This window comes from Poecilia latipinna, unplaced genomic scaffold (assembly GCF_001443285.1).
Source record: "Poecilia latipinna isolate Pla-1442-1.1 unplaced genomic scaffold, P_latipinna-1.0 Scaffold1227, whole genome shotgun sequence".
Classification (NCBI taxonomy): domain Eukaryota; kingdom Metazoa; phylum Chordata; class Actinopteri; order Cyprinodontiformes; family Poeciliidae; genus Poecilia; species Poecilia latipinna.
In genome coordinates, this window is record NW_015113843.1 from 33,343 (window position 1) to 51,566 (window position 18,224).

General features: G+C 38.8%; 1 protein-coding gene across 1 annotated transcript; it reads right to left on the bottom strand.

The window, feature by feature from the left end:
- LOC106960770 (mucin-5AC-like) lies at positions 1-14,294 on the bottom strand. Its single transcript, XM_015054066.1, has 26 exons — positions 14,041-14,294; positions 12,687-12,801; positions 12,329-12,413; positions 11,502-11,590; positions 11,121-11,331; positions 10,887-11,012; positions 10,681-10,798; positions 10,031-10,169; positions 9,280-9,390; positions 8,749-8,818; positions 8,206-8,343; positions 7,960-8,124; positions 6,170-6,264; positions 5,959-6,085; positions 5,603-5,858; positions 5,089-5,138; positions 4,797-4,906; positions 4,549-4,700; positions 4,269-4,407; positions 3,849-3,959; positions 3,325-3,501; positions 2,819-3,058; positions 2,024-2,180; positions 1,487-1,615; positions 951-1,098; positions 1-73 (listed from the first exon to the last, which is right to left on the bottom strand). Exons 1-26 carry the CDS (start codon positions 14,292-14,294, stop codon positions 1-3), a joined length of 3,585 nt encoding a protein of 1,194 aa, XP_014909552.1.
- Between the last annotated feature and the right edge of the window lie 3,930 nt (positions 14,295-18,224).

Consider the following 18,224-nt stretch of genomic DNA (forward strand, 5'->3'; position numbering starts at 1 on the left):
TCATGGGTCATCATTGCTGTAGAGCCTCTCATTCATGATAAGTTCTACTCTTGGGACAATGCTATTGCCTAGGCTGTGAATACACAAGTATGATTGACAGTACAAAGAACATCTTTCCTTTCTTTTTTCTATCTATCTATCTATCTATCTATCTATCTATCTATCTATCTATCTATCTGTCTGTCTGTCTGTCTGTCTGTCTGTCTGTCTTTCTTTCTTTCTTTCTTTCTTTCTTTCTTTCTTTCTTTCTTTCTTTCTTTCTTTCTTTCTTTCTTTCTTTCTTTCTTTCGCTTATCTGGAGGCAGGTCGCAGGGGTAGCAGCCAAAGTAAGGAGGCCCAGACTAAGGCTGGGTTACTGTTACTAAATAAGACTAAGAACTTCCTCCTGGCTCTTATTGGGTGTTTCTGAATGTGCGGTTTATTTCTCAATAATTACTGATAGCACTTGGAGAAGACAGAGGAGCTCATTTTTTTCTGTCAAACTGACACAAAAAAGTGAAAGTTTAACAAATATGTAAAAAATAAGTAAATAAATAAATACTTTTTTATAGAAGTTGCATACCTTTGCATACCATTGCCTACCTTTGCCTATGACAAATGCCTTAGCTTTGGTCATAGGCAAAAAACTAACAACCCCAAATAAACATTAGATTCAGCAGAGAAGACAATTCAAGAAGAAGTTGTCCAAGTAATAACAAAAATAAATGCTAAATTACAGTTGGGGAAAACTACAAATCCTTAACTAAGATTCACACTATTGTATGAAGCCCCAGATGGAACGTAGCCCAAAATAAAGACCACACAAACCCACAAAGTCTAGTTATATAACCTTATATAGTATGACAATGCATGTATGAATCAGATAGCATACGCAGATAGCATACACCAATCTATTAGTGTTTACTGGACCAGTTATGCTAATACAATGATCAATGTTATATGAGACATACCAAGTGTAACAGCTGTTGGATGGAACCTTCTCGCCTGTGCTGTAATGGATGCCTTTGTCATCATAGCATCCACACTGGTCCCAGTTCACACATTTCATTGTGTCTTCATCAAAGAATGGCTTGGTGTGAGAACACTGTGGATAGCAACCTATGTAATACAAAAGTATATATGTTAATTAATGGGGAATGAAATGTCCAATGTAGGTGTAAAGTGAGGAGTTGACTTTTCCATCATGATGTTTTTACGACTCACTCAGTGAAAACATAACACATGCCTTCTGCAATGTGGAAAAACAAGTCACTTTTTACTAAACATTAGCTTCCTTGCATCTTAATTTTTCACTCTTAATGATTTGACTACTATACATAATATTGTAGGGAAATTAAGTTGTGGTATAAATATTATTTAGTAACAGTAACCCAACTTTCCTTAGCTTACCTTCAAAATACTTTGTCTTATCTGAAATACTGTTTAATAAAATGTGATGTAAGTAAAGTTACAAGTTATTTAACTAGCATGCTGGACAAATGTTTACCTTCCATGTGAGTGATGAGTTTGGTACAGTTTCCTGAGGGATTCCTACATGTCTTCATACAGTCAGCTCCACAAGGCTTGTAATGCCATTCACAGCCACCAGGGGAGTTATAGTAGTCACAGAAAATAGCTAGCAGACACAAAATATGGACCTTTTATATAATTTTTTAATATAAAATAAAGTTTTGCATGACTGGAAACTGCCTGTTTCCATGTAACTAAAGGCTTACTTTAGTGTAACTAAAGCAAGGCTTACTTTAGTGTAACTAAAGTAAGCCTTTAGTTACACTGGCTAAAGGCTTACTTCATTCAAATTGGAATAATTTCATTGGTACTTAAAAAGTCAGTTATATTGAAATATGTATTTAATTTGATTTACATGTGATTTATTTGTGTGCATTTTGAGATTACTAAAGTTTTGAACTGGTGCTTTGTAAAGCTGAAATTATCTTGAAATTAAACAAAATCCAATTTTTGATTTTGTTACATCATCGAATAGCTCCATCACCGTGACAGCAGTTGTGATGGTCAAACTTACGGCACAACTTTGGAGTTCTCCAGCTGATGCAGGCTCCAGCTGTGCTGCAAGCTTTGGCATAGGCAGCCACAGCGGTGCAGAAACACTCACAGTCACCTCCAGTGTCACAAGCACAGGAGTCTCTCACACAAGAATCATAGTATGGGCCAGGATCAACCTTAAACACAAAGCAGTTACATCAAACATGTTGACTTTCTCATTCTAATTATACTCATGTAAGGTATACTTTTACATATTTTGAAAGAAGTTTAAAAGAGGCCAATAAATAGACTTTGTAGAAAAACTACAAATATTCTCCCATCAAGTTTTTCCATGTTTAAAACATTCTAAAATAAAGTTTGTTAGGCTTGTGGTGGAAATTTTATCATGCGGTAAAGTTAAGATATACACCAAAGGTTAGAAGCCAGACTGTCTCTCCACTGTTCAGGATCCTTTATCCTTGGTACAAGACAAATATGTGGACTCTGACAAACTCTACTATGAGCCTTACTCAAAGCTTTTACTCTGTCCTGTTTGAGTGCTTTATATTCTTAAGCATGGTATAACATAAACTTGACTGAGTGGAATTTCATCTAACAGTGCCTGGTAATTTTTTTCTAAAACGGGATGTTTTAGATAGATAAATAAACAGTAGCTGGATCACCATGCAAAGAAAGAGGCAATCTGTGCATGTAGTGATAAAGATGAAGAGAAGAAGAAAAAACTATCTAATCTCCCAAGGAGTGGAGCATTTACAGTTTTTAATTTATGTAAACATGGATCCAATTAGGTGTAGCTGTGCTGTGTGCATGTTACTTTTGCATGACAGCTGTGGAAGGTGGCGCTGGTTATGATGCTGCACTGCTTCTGAGACCAGGCTGCCCGGTAGCGGTTGGAGGCACAGGGATCACTGAGAAGCTGGGCATTAGAGCAACTAGATGACACTTTCCAGCTGTTCCCAAAATCTAAAACATCTGTCACAGTGTCTTGAGAGCGTGTGGTAAAATCATTTTTACTGTTGCCATCGTAGTTCCCACAAAGGCCACACACTTCACCCTGGCATGGTGAAAACAACAGAGCAGTCACAAATTTGATATGATTTGAACTTATCATCATCAGGTACATTACCAGTTCAGTAAAAATATCCAGCATTGATCAGTGTTGGTCTAAATATCAAATGAAATGATGCAAGGATTTGTGTTCATGTGTAAGTATTTTGATAGTATGTTCTTTTATTTGGCCAGCTTATGGTCATCTAAAATAAAACCTAAAGAACCAAGCTGAGATTTAGTTAATCACAACACACACACTTAATGATTTACCTGGAACTGTGGACTGAGAGAAATGAAAAGGCTGGTCTTCTGGTCCCACATGACTACCAGCCCTGATTGGACGGTCACCACCAGGTAAATACCCATTTTTTGTACAGAAACAGGGAGAACATTGATGTTTCCTTTTATAACCTGGAAACTGTCATCTTTAAGATGGAATTCATTATCCTGTACACATCAAGATTACAAAGCAAACAAAAACCACATAAAATGTTAAACACTGCACAGACTCTATATGAAACTTTCTATTTCTCCTTGTATATATTTTGTTCCACATGTCAAAGATTGGCAGGGTTTATGTTTTTCCCAACTCCCTACATACTATTACATAACATGCTAAAAACTTTACATATAAACTCTGGTTTTTGATGAAAGATTAGGACTATGCTAAGATGAGGCGGTGGTATTTTTGCTACAGGTTGTCATGCTGTCAGAATCTTCTCTCCTTGTCCAGCAGTTGGAAGATATTAACAACTAGATCACAGGTGTAGATGGAATGAGTGTGGTGTGTTTACCTCTAGGAAGATCTTAATGGTCTTGGAGCATGTGGTCCCAGTGGTTCCACATGGAACATTCTCAGTGATAATACTGAAGCTTCTGTTTCCCTGACCAGGGCTGCAATAATCCTGAGTGAGAACACACAGTAATACAGTCATAGGATTTCCTTTGTGTTCCCTTCTTATAATTTAAAAAAAAAGTCAATTATTGATATAGCTGATAGTTTTCTCCGCTAACAGGCTCCAGAATTCACTTCTATTGTTAGAGAAAGATTGATTTCAACTCCTCAATATGTCTAAAAGGTGACTGTCCAAGTATGTTTATTATTTATTGTACCAGTGTGTATTAGTGACAGGTTTGTTCATCAACATACATCACATTTAAAGATTTTAAGTCTGACAAATAAACAATGTTGATTTGTCCACTAGCCTTCTTACCTGTAGGAGTGTGTATTCGCATTGTCCACTGAAGTCAAACCTTTTATCATCAAACGTAATATAATGACCATCTCCATAGATCCCACAAACTCCATTGCAAACATTATTGGTACAAGTGAACGTTCGTCCGCTGCATGAGCTGTGGTGACATACAAACAGAAATAAATCAAACAAATATATGAATGTCAGATGTGAGAGCTGGAAGGGAGAGAATTGGCATGAAAGAGTTAATATCTGTGCTACAGTTCTTAAGGTCAAAGGTCATAAATGCCTCAAATACCAGGTGTTACAGTCCACTGTGAGAGTCTGTCCTGGCTGGTAGACGTGTCCATTGTGGACACATGGACAGCTTGTCTCATTGATGCAGCCTCCTGCTCCGTCTGACAGCAGGCCTTCTGGGCACACACATCCAGATGTACAGCCTGTACTGATCTGCTCCCGGCAAGAGTGAAGAGATGTTAGGCTGAACAAGGTGCGTGGATTTACATCAAAATGCTTTTTTGAACTGAAATACTTTGCTGTACTTACACAAGGCATGTCCACCGTGCTGCAGCTCCTCTGACACTCAGCCCCAGTGGTGCCAAGCTGAGCAGTGGAGCAATCAAAATAAATCATGGGGGCGACACATGATGTAGAGGCTGAAGATTGAAATTGAGTGCAGATTATGTTAAAACTACAGATTATGGACTAAGACGTCCTTTGCTAAAGAATGAAATATTGCACTGTTTACAAACCTCATTATAGGTTGCAATTAAGTGTTAGTTGTATAAACACCACAAAATTACCCTCCCATAGATGGATGTAACATACAGAAACCTACTTTGTAGTCTGGCTCCTCCTGAGCAGCTGAGGACCCCATGTCTGCAGACACTGTGGACAAGGCAAACAGAATCAATATGAATTATGAGGCATGTGGGGATGTAGTGATCTGATCCCAAACAGCCTTGACAAGGCATTACAAGCTGACTGCATTAAACTCCATGTTTTTTGCCCTACTCTCTGTCAGTTTACTGACCAAAAGAAAATGGAGCACCAACTTAAAAAAAAATTTGATTTGTTACATGCAGTCAAATAAAGTTTGTCAAATTTAATTTATTTATGTTTGCTTAAATTGACAACTTAGTAAACTTAATCTACATGGACTTAAAGGACTTGGACTTAAAGGACTTGGACAAGTCTTTTAAGTCCCCAAGACTTAAAGGACTTGGGGGCAAGATTAGGGGATTTGCTAATCTTGCCCCCAATTTATTTTTAAAGCACATGTTCTTTGATGATAAAACAGTTCATATTTATGTGAATATGAAAATCTCCAATGAGCATCTGTGAGTCGTTACCATGTTACTCCATCTTTGATGATGGCCTGTCCAGCAGGAATAAAGGTGTCCTTATCGTAGCAGGGGCAGCTCGCACTGGACACACACTGTCCCCCTTCATTCATGTAAGTTCCCTCAGCACAGCCGCAGCCGTCCACGGAGGTGAAGTTGACCTGGCAGGAGTAATCAGCCTGGCTGAGGGAACGACACGTCCGACCACAGGAGGTCATGTTGTACTCATAAACTGTTTCTGATAGGCATGATTCGCTAAATTTTCCTATTGAAAAAATGAGAAAAGGTTCATCAAACAGTCCGATCTACCCAGCAGAAGGATATGTTTCCGAACAGTGAAAACATGTTCACTGATTTTTGCTCACCGCAGATGGTTTCCCTCCAGCCACTGATGTGGACTCCTGCTGCTGAGCAGGCATAGACATATGAGGAAACCGCAGCACACATGCAGTCTTCGCTTTTTTCACAGTTACAGCCGTCGTACATGCAGTTCTGCTCAAACACAAAGTGGACATGGAGAAGGCTGACAGTAGAAGAGTTTTATACACGCTCAATGCTTCATGTTTGCAAACCTACGTCTTTGTATGAGCTGGGGCTGACAACAGAGTGGCAAGGGGCAAACACTCCCAGCGGATCAGTCAATTTGGAACACCAGTACTGTGCATAGTTCTCTGTAACACACAAATATAAATAAATATAATAATATAATATAATAAAAGGTGTATCTTGAAAAAAACAGTAGTATTTCTCTGATGAAAGGCATCCAGGCTGATGTCACTTCACACATAGACATGTTTCTGAGATTTTGGGACTAAGGCTCATACTCAAGCTGCCGCTGATAGTACCAATGTGAAAAGTAGATTTTGTCCAGAAAACCTTTCTACTGATTAATTTGGTATTTTATTTTGGCATCGTGTTTTATCTGTGTATCTTTGTTTTACTTTCTTTAATCTGCATTTGCGATTTTGATCTTTGAATGGTGATATACATAAGAATTACTTACTTACTTATCAGTACTTATCATTTAAAAACTATTGGCCAAGATCTCATTTACTGATTTTTGCCTTCTTCTAATTTAGCTTCCTGTTTCTTGAAAGCTGAACCTGCTAGATGAAAGCATGTGTCTTGCTTTTCTGCAAAAAACATTTTTTAAATATTTTATAGGATTTGCATATGCTGTGTAATCAGACTATGTTAACTTGTATGATCACTATGAAATCTTTCTTTTGCATTTTGGCAACTCCTCAGGGCATGGTTCTATTTGGTTTAAGACTGCTATTTCAAGAAGGTATTTGAAAATATTGTTTGCACTTTAAATATTAACTATGTTAAAATTCTGTCTTTATTGGGAAGGTTATCTTCAACAACTTCAACTTTTTTGTAAGATCATGTTATGGCAAAATTTAAGATTAAACATTGACTGTAACTTTCTGAAAACGGTGCTGCAAAAGTAGTAATTTTAGGCCACAGCAATCACAAAAGCATAACCCAACATCCTGGAGGGCCTGTGGTAAGCTGTGATGACACATTGTGTGTTAGGATCCCGGGTTGTTAGGTTGTTTTGTTGTTTGATTTGATTCTAGTTTCATTATTTTGTGTTTCTTATTTTGTTCAGTCTTGTTTCAATTTTTCTTTAATTCAGTCCTTTCACAGTGATTCTAATTAAGTTTATTTCTTGTGTCTAGTTATGTTTAGTTACTCTAGTTTTATAATGTTTAGTTTGCTTAAATGCTAGATTCATTTCCTAGTCCCCTGCTTACTCTCCCTCGCCTCCTATGCCACTTTCTCTCTCTCTCTCTCCTCAGTCTGCCTCCTGTTCTTGCCATTCACACCTGCAACCCGTTAGCTATCAGCCCAGTTCCTTTGTTCCAGCATTCAAGCTCCCAGTACTTAAGCACCTCTTTCTCAGTTACTCCTTGCTGGTTCCTCCTGTTATTCCCTATAACAGGGGTGGCCAAGTCCAGTCCTCGAGAGCCACCATCCTGCAAGTTTTAGAAGTATCCTTACTCCAACAGACCGGGATCAGCTCTACAGAGGCCTGATAACAAGCCAGTCATTTGATTCAGGTGTGTTGAAGCAGGGATGCATCTGAAACTTGCAGGATGGTGGCTCTCGAGGACTGGACTTGGCCACCCCTGCCCTATAACCTCTCCACTGCTGCTCTGGTTTCCCTGCATTCTTCTCGAGCCTCCTGGCTGGCTTTCTGCTATGGTTTATTTTTGTTCGGTTCTGGAATTTTGTAAGTTTGCTGGTTCATCTTTTTTTTATTATTAAATATTCCAACATCACCTGTTGCCTACCTCTCTGAATTTGGGTTGTCTTTAAAAACATTCAACATAACATTGTGTGCAGGAGATCATCTGTACCTCTGCTAATGTCCTGGCTGCAAGGATCTCCAAAGCGTGGCATGATGTCAGGACAGCTGACTCTGGTTTTCCATGTGTTGGCAAATGCTGCAGCGGTTCCCTCCACAAGTCCACTGATGACCCAGAAGTCATCACTCATTATGTTGTTGAAGTTCCCACATAACCCTGTGGAGCATTGTGGGACAGAGATGAGCTTTTGGAAACCTGAAAGATGCATATTTACATCCTAAATGCATGGAGATGTACCGGATGTGGCTCCTTTGAGTGACACATCAGCTGAAACGAAGACTTGCATCACAGGAGAGAGCTGGACCATCACTTGGATTCCCACTTTGGTGCTTATTACAACATAAAAGGAGGATGGCCAAAAGGCGCTCAGCTCAGCTGCAGAGATCAGAACACATAGCATTCAGTGAGCTGTCAGTACTGAAGCAACATGTCCTACAGGTTTCATTTCATCAACATGTTTATTACAGTTCATTAATATTTCCATGGTGTGTTGTGGTAATAAACTGTCTTCTAACAGCCTGTGGGTTTCTATCTCACTCTTTCTCTGGTGATGTGCCGACATGTCTGTTGTGTCCGAGTTCTCTGATTTTCCTCCATTTTCTGTCATTAATTACCTTCAAAAACTGATCATAGATGTCATACATTTTAGTTCATGCTGCTGCACACTGAATGTCAGCTTAAAAAGGCTGCAACCCTAGCAGAATAAAATACTACGTGTAGATGTATATGGACATCATGTGTGGGTGTGTTAGATGGACATTAATAATAATATTCACTTACATGTAAACAATGGAAGCTGAGAAAGAATATTGTTGACATAGACTTGCCCAGATGCTTGAATTTTGATGACCTGGTATTTAGTGGAAAGACATTTTAGATTGTTAAACATGCATTAATTAGTATTTGGAATAAAATCCTAAATATGTATTGTCTTTCAAAACTAGTGTGCCAGATTATATAAAAGTCCAATATTAATCAAGAGAATTATCGGTTAAAATAATTCACATTGCTAGATGTACCACTCTCAGAAGTGGTACATCTGGTGGTATATATATATATATATAAAACTACTGCTGTAGTTTTCTCAAAAAACTAATAGTTTTCTCAAAAATCTGTGGTCTTAATATTCATATATTTATATATTTTAACTTTAAAGTGACAATGTTAGAACTAGTTCTTACAAGTTCTATCCCAGGTTTGAGTAGATGCTTGTGGGCACAAGCCAATGATCTGAAAGTCTTTGCATTGTGTCTACATGTTATGAAAAACAACAGAAATATAACCCGGGGAGTTAATGTGTCAGCGTCTTACCACGGCATTACTGCCCAGGGCCAGAGTAACGGCTCTGAGACACGTCCTGCTGTCTGTCAGACCACATTTGACCAGGTCCACTAACACAGTGTACAGGGAGCCATCACTCTGCTGCAACACAGTGACACAAAACCTATCAGCACAAATAGCAATCCCAGTTAGAACACACCCATTTTGGTGTGAGCATTGACTGGTTATCAAGATATATAGTGAGTTTAAAAGGTTATTGTTTCTGACTCCAAATAGCACAGAGGGCAACACACACTGCTGCACACTGTTGCTTAGCTGGCTGAAAGATGGCTGCTGCTATCTGTATTTTCTTCTTGTCGCAGAAAAAAAACAATTAGACACCGGGATCTTTGATCTCTAACACAGAAGCCTTATGGGTATCCATCCAAACGTTGGCTCTGTCTGCTTATCCTGGCAGGGTGGAAGAGGCACTGCTATTGGCAGCAGTCTTGTCATTGGGAGACTGGTAGGTACACCCTGGATTTGAACCCAGGACCTTCTTGCTGCAAGGCAACAATACAGCTGGTCCTCTGGGCACCCCCATTACTCACATCAAGTTTTAAAACTATATTTAAGACAACATAAACTGGTTTGTTATCTTTCATTTGTTTTTTTTAATATCTTTCGGTGAACCAGCATGCCTTGATGCTGTTGTTACACTTGTGTAGTTCAGCACTAAATATGTTCATTACAAAATTAATTTAATCATTGTCTAAGCATACAGATGTATAAAGCTCTTTACTTTAGCCAGAACATAGGAGCAGTCTCCGTGGAAGGTGTAGATTTTCCCATCAAAGGTGGTAACGTGAGCTCCTCCCTCCACAGAACAGGTTCCCGAGCAGTTTTCCTCTGTACACGTCCAGTGGCCTTTCTCACAAACACTGTTAAATTCATACGCAAAATTTAGTTAATTGACTAGAAAGGTGTTGGTGTTAAAAACAGTACTGATTTTGCTGTGGTTAACTATGGGGTCCGCAAAGCCCGACTTTCATTTTGATAATCCACTTCCGCTAATTTAGCTATTTATTTATAAGGTAAATATCTAGCTAGCAATCTAGATATTCGTTGCTAACTAAATCTATTTAGTTAGATAGCTAAACTTTTAGGGCCAGTTAAATATTTTATTTGGAAAATAAATATTTCGTTTGAAAATTATTTTAAAAGTTAAATGTTTTGTTTGGCAAATAGATACTCACTATTAAAGTACATATTTAATTTTAAGTTATGACACTTTTTTTTAACCGACCTTGTCAACATTAGCATGAAAGTATAAAACGCATTTCAAATTAATTATTCAAAATATGTCCCCATCACATGGGAACATGCTACTGGCTAACTCAAATTTTCTTTCCATATATGGACCTGGTAGAGTTGCGTATGTTCCCAGCTTACCAGGATCTACAGTTGAATGAGTAGGACTCTCCTGACTGGTAGATCTGGTTGCGATGGAGACATGGGCACCGATCAGCTGCGACACATCCTGTGTTACCAATGTCATCAAACACCATTCCTGAAGGCAGGAGAGATGATAATTAATTTGCCTGAACAATAAATAACTCAGCATGGATGCTCGTATTAAAACAAGAGTGTGTCTTTACCTGCAGGGCAGCTGCAGCCATCGTGGCAATGGCTGTCACAGGTCTGACTGGCCTGTGGGTTGGAGCAGGAGTCCTGACATGGCCGGCTACATTCCAGAAACTCCATGTTGTATGGGCATCGCTTGTCTGTGAAGACAGTTTGTTTCATTTTGTGGTATCAACTCCAGGAAGCTAATCTTAAAACAAAATAGCAAAGAAGGACTCTAATCTTCAGACTGCGTGTGCTGAGCTTACAGCAGAAGGTTTCGTTCCTCCAAGGCTGGGGTCTTCCTCCTGCATGGACGCACTGTCTGGAGAACTCTGAGATGGTTTTGCACAAGATGGACTCTGTATTCTCTTCTGAGTTACACATGTCTGCCATGCACGCCTTGGTAAACGATTCCACATCCAGGAGGTTCTGGCAGCTGCTGAACGGATCGTTGGTGAAGGTCTCCTCACAAAGCAGCTGGGGGTGAAAATTATAAACACTTTCAGTCTGTGGTCAACTCAGTCCATAGAGGCGTCTGGTCAAATAGGGGCTGAATGTAAACTGTTTCATTCAACAGCAGAATTGGAAACTCTAAATCAGACACTAACTGACATTAATATGTGACTGATGATGATCTGGATCATTACCTTATCCCCACAGCTCCGGGTCGGGCTGAGGTCGGGTTCCACACACGTCTCAGTGGGCCCGTTTACCTTGTAAGTCTCAGCCAAGTCCACTACAGACAGCACAGCCCCTACAGTCAGTCACACAGTAACCATCCTGTCACAAACCAGCAACTACTCTCACATCAGATGTGATTGTAGAATATTTAGCAAGGACAACCCAAACTTAGTGTGTATCAATAAGTAAATTAATTCAGCAAACTAAGGAAAAACATAAATATAATTTCCATGTCTTTCTGAAACTGAGATATTTATCCAGATTTCTTAAATAACTAACTGAAAGAACAACAGACGGTTTACAGTATTTTCTCATCATAATCTTTTATAAAGCACAAAGACATTGAAGCACATTATTTTACAGACAAATTAAATTCCATTAAAAATAAACTCAGAGCTGCAGAAAACATTAACTTTTTCCCCAGAAACTTCAGCCCACAGCCAAGGAAAGCTTAAAGTGGATTCTTTTTAAATCTGGTGCTGCCTTCTCAATCCTAAAGTCTATCATTGGGAAAAGTACAGAGTTTTTCATGGCATGTAGAAGCTAATTTAATTGGAATATTATTTTAAATGGACTGAACTTATATAGTGCTTTTTCCAATCATTTTGACCACTCAAAGCACTTTACACTAGAGTCACATTCACCCATTACACAGATTAGTAGACAAGTTGGGGTTAAGTGAGGAAGCTGGAATTCAACCTACAACCTTCTGATCACAGGACAACTACTCTTCCCACAGAGCCACAGTCGCCCTTACCAGCAGCAATGCTGAGTTACCATTAAATGACCTTACCATCTTTTATAAAATCATTAGCTATCCCATCAAAGTTTCCACAAAGTCCACAGGTCTGGTTCTGATATTTGCTATCCAGCTCGATCTGTAAAGATACGACACATAAAGAGATTAAGTCATGTGTGACGTGTGAGCACTAAAACATGTTCATGGAGGAATATACATATCAGAGTTTACTGTGAAGAGTCTTCCTAGCAAAGGTGTACTATATAATGCAGACATTTAGTTTCATAACAACAAAGGGCAGAGCTATATATGCTCCAACATAACTGACACATTTGTATTAATTGTAAAAGACTGAATAACTTTAGCTTGGAAAGACTTAATGATGTGCTTAGTCTGTTTGTGTCCTTCATACATCTAAGGAGTCATCCAGATTCCAAATAGCCTTGATTCCAAGATTGGCTTCAACAAAGATACTGGATGTGGTCCTTTTGATTGTCACTCCGAAGGCAACAAGTGGCAGAGACACCCTGCAGCAAACACACAGGATCAGGATGAGCCACAGAGCAGAAGCTAAAAAGTGAGGAAACATTTTGAGGCAAAATAATTCAACATTAGACATAAGCAACATCAGTCAGCAAACATGTTCAGTAAACCCTTCCATTTTGACTTCAAGATCTTTTAATTGAAGAACTTTAACATTTTACGACAAGTTCTGAGAAACCACAAACTTTAGGAACAACCCTGGAAAATAAATAAGAAAGAAAAGAAAAGAGAAAAAGAAAAGAGAACAAGAAAAAAGAAAAGAAAACACAAACGCTTTTTCTTCTGTCTTATTAATTGAGCTTTTTTGCTCCTTTCTAAGCAATGCACATAACATTCTGTGTTGTGTCTGCTTATAGCGTTCTACATGAACTCTGCAGAGGTTTTACTGTGCAGGTGCAGCAGACAGAAGATGAGCAGCTGAAAACAACTCTGTCACTTTCTCCATCTTTGTTTCAAAGGGATCCTGGATTTTTAACTGGCTAAGACATTTTTTCACCTTCTAAACTTAAAAACATAAATCAAATTAACAACAGTAATGCCATAGGTAGATCAGAGATGTTGGTATGAGGCGTATGTGAGCAGTGAGACTGTAGCATAGAGAAAAACATTAGGATTTCATGTCAGATATTCCAGCTCTAAGTTAACTCAGTTCTCTATTTGCTTAAACCAGAGCTATCCAAACTGTTTGCGCTGTGGGCCAAAATCACCAAGTTGAAAGCATTCAGGGGCCATATTTTTTTCCACTTTAAAATCCAAAATGATTTTATTGTAAATATTTTATTTTGGGGATATAAACATGAAGATGTTGAAATTTTCTCAGATGTTTTCCTTACAAAAAAAAGAAAGGAGTTCAGGTTTTTGGTCGAAGTTTGATGACTGAGTGCTTAGAGTCTGTTGAGTAAAAATGAGCTGGATGTTTGTGGCCTGAATTTAATGATATTAAAATCATAATTACTGTGTGTTGTACCAAACATTTTCCATAAAAAAAAAAACCCTGGCATAAACTAAACCTTAAACGGATCTGAAAAGCTAAGCTGTTTAATAACTTAGACACAAGTTTATGATTAAACTCTTAATATATATATATCAAACAATGAGAATGATGAACAGCAATGAATGTAAATATGCAGTTGTAACTTAACCGTAGCTGTACCTCTTCCTGCAGAGATTCAGTCTGTGGCAAACATGACATGAACCAGAGATGAAATCTGGACTGAACTCACTTCTGGTCGTTGAATATGACGGAGCTGTTGGAGAACTTCACCACTGAGCCATCCAGCTTCATGGTGATGCTGCTGATGGTGGCGGTGTTGTTGACCAGGCCCCGCCTCATCTGGATGATGAAACTCTCATAGCTTCCCCCGCAGTGGGAGACCAACACATGGTTACAGGTGGAGGCCAGCTGGAAGAAATGCCCATCGAAGGTCTTGAAGTGATAGTTTCCCCAAGTTGTGCAGACTCGGTCAAGGTGAGACATGTTGGCTGTTGAATGAGAATGTTAGAAAGAAAAGAATGGACAAACAAGTTGATAATACTGATAGTAGTAGTCAAACCCCAAAATGCTGGTGTTTACATGGTTACCTGAAGTCAGATCCAGTGTCTGAAGAGCAGGGGCGATCGTTACTGTGGTGAAAACAAGAAATTATAACTGACTAGTTGAACACATTATTATATATTTTGAATATCAGATATTTATGCTTCATCATCAAATCTCAGTAAATAAAACCTGGGTATCTGTGAGGTTCAGTTTAAAATATTTTTCCTTTCTATAAAAACACGTGAATTAGTATTAAAAGTAGAAGAAAATTCTCAGGATAAAACATTTACATCAGACACCCGAAGCATTTTTATGTAGAATTATCTGAGCTGTTAGTGAAGCTGTGAAATGTGTTACCAGTCTGAGACAGAGAGCCAACCAGCAGAGTCAGGAAGATGAGCCATGATGTGGGCTGCAACCGTTGGGAGCCCATGTCCGTCCTACGGGTTGACTCAATGACAGAACTCAATGGGAGAACAAGTCCTTTTATAATATTCCAGCAAAGGTGGAGCTGGATGCACACAAGATTACAAACTGTTTACTCAGGAAGCATGTTTCTTCTTCCAGCTCCTTCTACACCCCAAGTAACATCTGAGTAATAGCTGCTGATCTTTACCTTTGATAAAAAAAGAAACCACAGCTGGTGCTGTCTGGACCTGTTTTTGTTTGTTTGTTTTGCTTTGTTACCAAAATAAAATGTACCATATCTAAACGCTTGGACTGTTAAATTTTCAAAAACACGAGGAATGAAACAAAATCAAAGACGCTACACAGTTTCTGTCTTTTAGGTCTATGATCAATTAGATAAATTTGTTTTTGTCCGGAGTGCGCAGAAATGAAGGAAGAAATAGGATGCACAATATTTCAGCAGTAATATCAATATTGTCCAGTACCGGGGGCCATGTTGTCTGTGGTGGACTGCTGATGTGGACATGTTGTACTTTCCTCCTGCTTATGTCATTAATCTATGTTCAACCACTGTGAGAAAACAACGATTACTTCTGTTTTGAACCTATTCGTTGATTTAGAAACTACGTTGGGATGCATGCTTTCCTTAGTGTTTGCACTGTTCCATTGCTTATGTCGCTGTGCATATGATGGTCCTCTATGGGCATAGGCGTAAATCCCGGGGGGGTCCGGACCTCCCCAATCTTGGAAGAGTCTAGAATTGTCCCCCCCCCCCCCCAAAAAAAATCATGAAAGATTGTATTTAAACAATGTCAACAGAATAAAGGCGCTGCTGAACGGCACAGGCTCCGTTAGAGCCGCTGAAGTGAGGAGCTGGCTGTTAGCTGTGGCTCTGTAGCGCTAACATAAAAAACTCTCCAGTAAGTAAATACTTAAAGCAAAAGACATATAACCCATTTTATTTACTTTCACTGCCCAATAGAGTGAAACACATTAATAAAAATCAGAGTGCAATTTGTTATTTCATTACTTTGGCTGAATCATAATAAACTAACGTGTTATGCCTTGGAAGAGGCCAATTAACTTGACAGTCATGTTTTTGGATTGTGGGAGGAAGCCGGAGTACCTGGAGAAAACCCACGCATGCAAACTCCATGCAGAAAGACCAGGGCCTGGAATTGAACCCAGAACCTTCTTGCTGCAAGGCAACAGCTCTACCACTGTGCAGCCCATCCCAAATATTCAATTCCTACATATTTATAAGTTTTAACATGGAAAAAAAACTAAAATAAAAGTTTAAAGCAACTTAAGTTATAATTTAAATAACACATGACTTGTATTGAGAACCACAGCAATAAATCAATATTTATGAGGAATTTTATTAAGTGGAGTTACTTATTAAAACTTGTCAGAGCCTTAAGTTTTTGTAAAGGTGTATCAGAGATTAGATCTGTGACTCTGAACCACTCTCATATCTAAGCAACATTTGAATCTTAGTTTGACTTCTATGGGTCTCAACAGGTTGTTTACTGAGAAAAACACTTTTGTTATTAATTGCTACTTACTAGTCAGTTTTGATGGTGCAGCTTGAACACACAAAAAAATATAAAGCACATTTTACTATAACTTTGCTCACCCCCACAAAATTGCTCTTAAAAAATGTCCTTGTTTATGGCCCCCCCTTCCCACCCCGCCAGTAATGAAATGGGATCTACACTCTTGTCTCTGGGTACTCTGACTTCCAGTCCAGAGATATACCTGTTAGGGTATGAGTGTGTGTCTGCATGGCTGACCTTCTGTGTTGTCCTAACTTCAACCCCTAACCTCTAACCCCTAACCTCTCCAGGGTGAACACTGACTGGAGACCACTGACCCAATGACCACTGCAGGGATAACCAGGTACTGATAATAGTTTGAAGTTATTTGCTAGAATTTCTGAGGTACATTTGCCATGTTGGAAACTGAACTCAACTTGACGTGTGGGAGCCTGCGTCAGTGAGTGACTCAGCTCCCTCAGTGCAGGATATTCATCCTGTGGCGCACATTTAATCGCCTAGCCCTGTTAACCTGGAGGGATTACATGTATCAATATGTGATATTTGTTGTGTGATTCTGTTTCTAACATTTTGAATTCCTCTTTTAATGCAACAGTCTGAATGGCGGAGTTGTACTTAGCCCTAGAAGTTCTATTTTAAGAGTAATTATTTTTTGAATATGCTTTCAAGATGATTTTACAAAGTAAATGGGTGCATGCAATGCGTCTACGGCTGTTTTGATCCATTAGAAAGGTTCTGTACTCCTATCTTGAATAAATGACATCATGAGTTAAGCTGTCAGGTCACATCCTTTTCTCTCCTTTGGAGTTTCATATGAACAATATAAATGTAGCATCAACTTTAATGTTTTACAGCTGTACCTCATAACTTACCATCTCCATACAGCAGAGTAATTCTTCTGAGAAGGAAAATCTCCAACATTAACTAATCTTTGAGACAAACAGTTAGGAGATGGCTTTGGACTATTTTAAAACCTCTAATTTTCCTCATTTCAATAAATATTAATAATATAGGCACTTTATTAAGGATTTTTTCTCTTTGTATGTCTTTCTGAGAGACATAGATCACAAACTATTCCTAACATATCAGACTGGATTAAATCTGCATTGTAAACATCCTTGTTTAACAGGGATTTCATGGATCCTTTTTCTCTCCACCCTTTAGTTCATGAAAGATCTGACTTAGGGATGTTTGCTGTGTGGTACCGCCTTGCCCAAAGGTAGTGTGTTCTGTTCAGCGCCATGTTGTTTGGTTTCTTAGCAGTGCCCTGCTGTTTCTTTGAGAGCTTTATGTCTAAAGTCCTGGGCAAATACCAAGGGTTAGGAGATCAACTGAGAGCAGGATGTGGCTGGAGCCACTGAGTAAAGACGCAGCAGGTGTCTGGGGGAAATGGGATTTAGCTTGATGTCAAGAACTTCCTCAAGCCAAGCTGGGAGAATCGGACACAGAAACAGATACCTGCACAAAATTCTCATACTTTGGACGGTTGGCATTTGAACAACATTCCCTTTACTAAAATAAACTTGTTGGAGACACTTTGATAGTTTGCTTAATATTTTAATGTGATCTCACATTTTGGAAACAACATAAAATTCTGACAACCATTCTGTTCCCATGCTTACAATTTTTAAATATCTAGAAAAAGGAGTTCTGATCAGATGGAGAGGAACAGCAAAAGCAAAAGCAAATGAGGTGGATTAGCAGAGTTGCCAACAAATGACTGTCATCAGGACAATTTACTGTGGATGGAACTAGGGATTGAACTAGACTCTTTTGTTGTCTGTCATTTTGATCAGTCATAATAATAATGACATATTCAGTTGTATAATTTTTGTTCAAACAAGCATTGTAGACCAACGTGAAACTTTTTGGCTGAAAACACTCTACATCTCACTGATCTTACTGA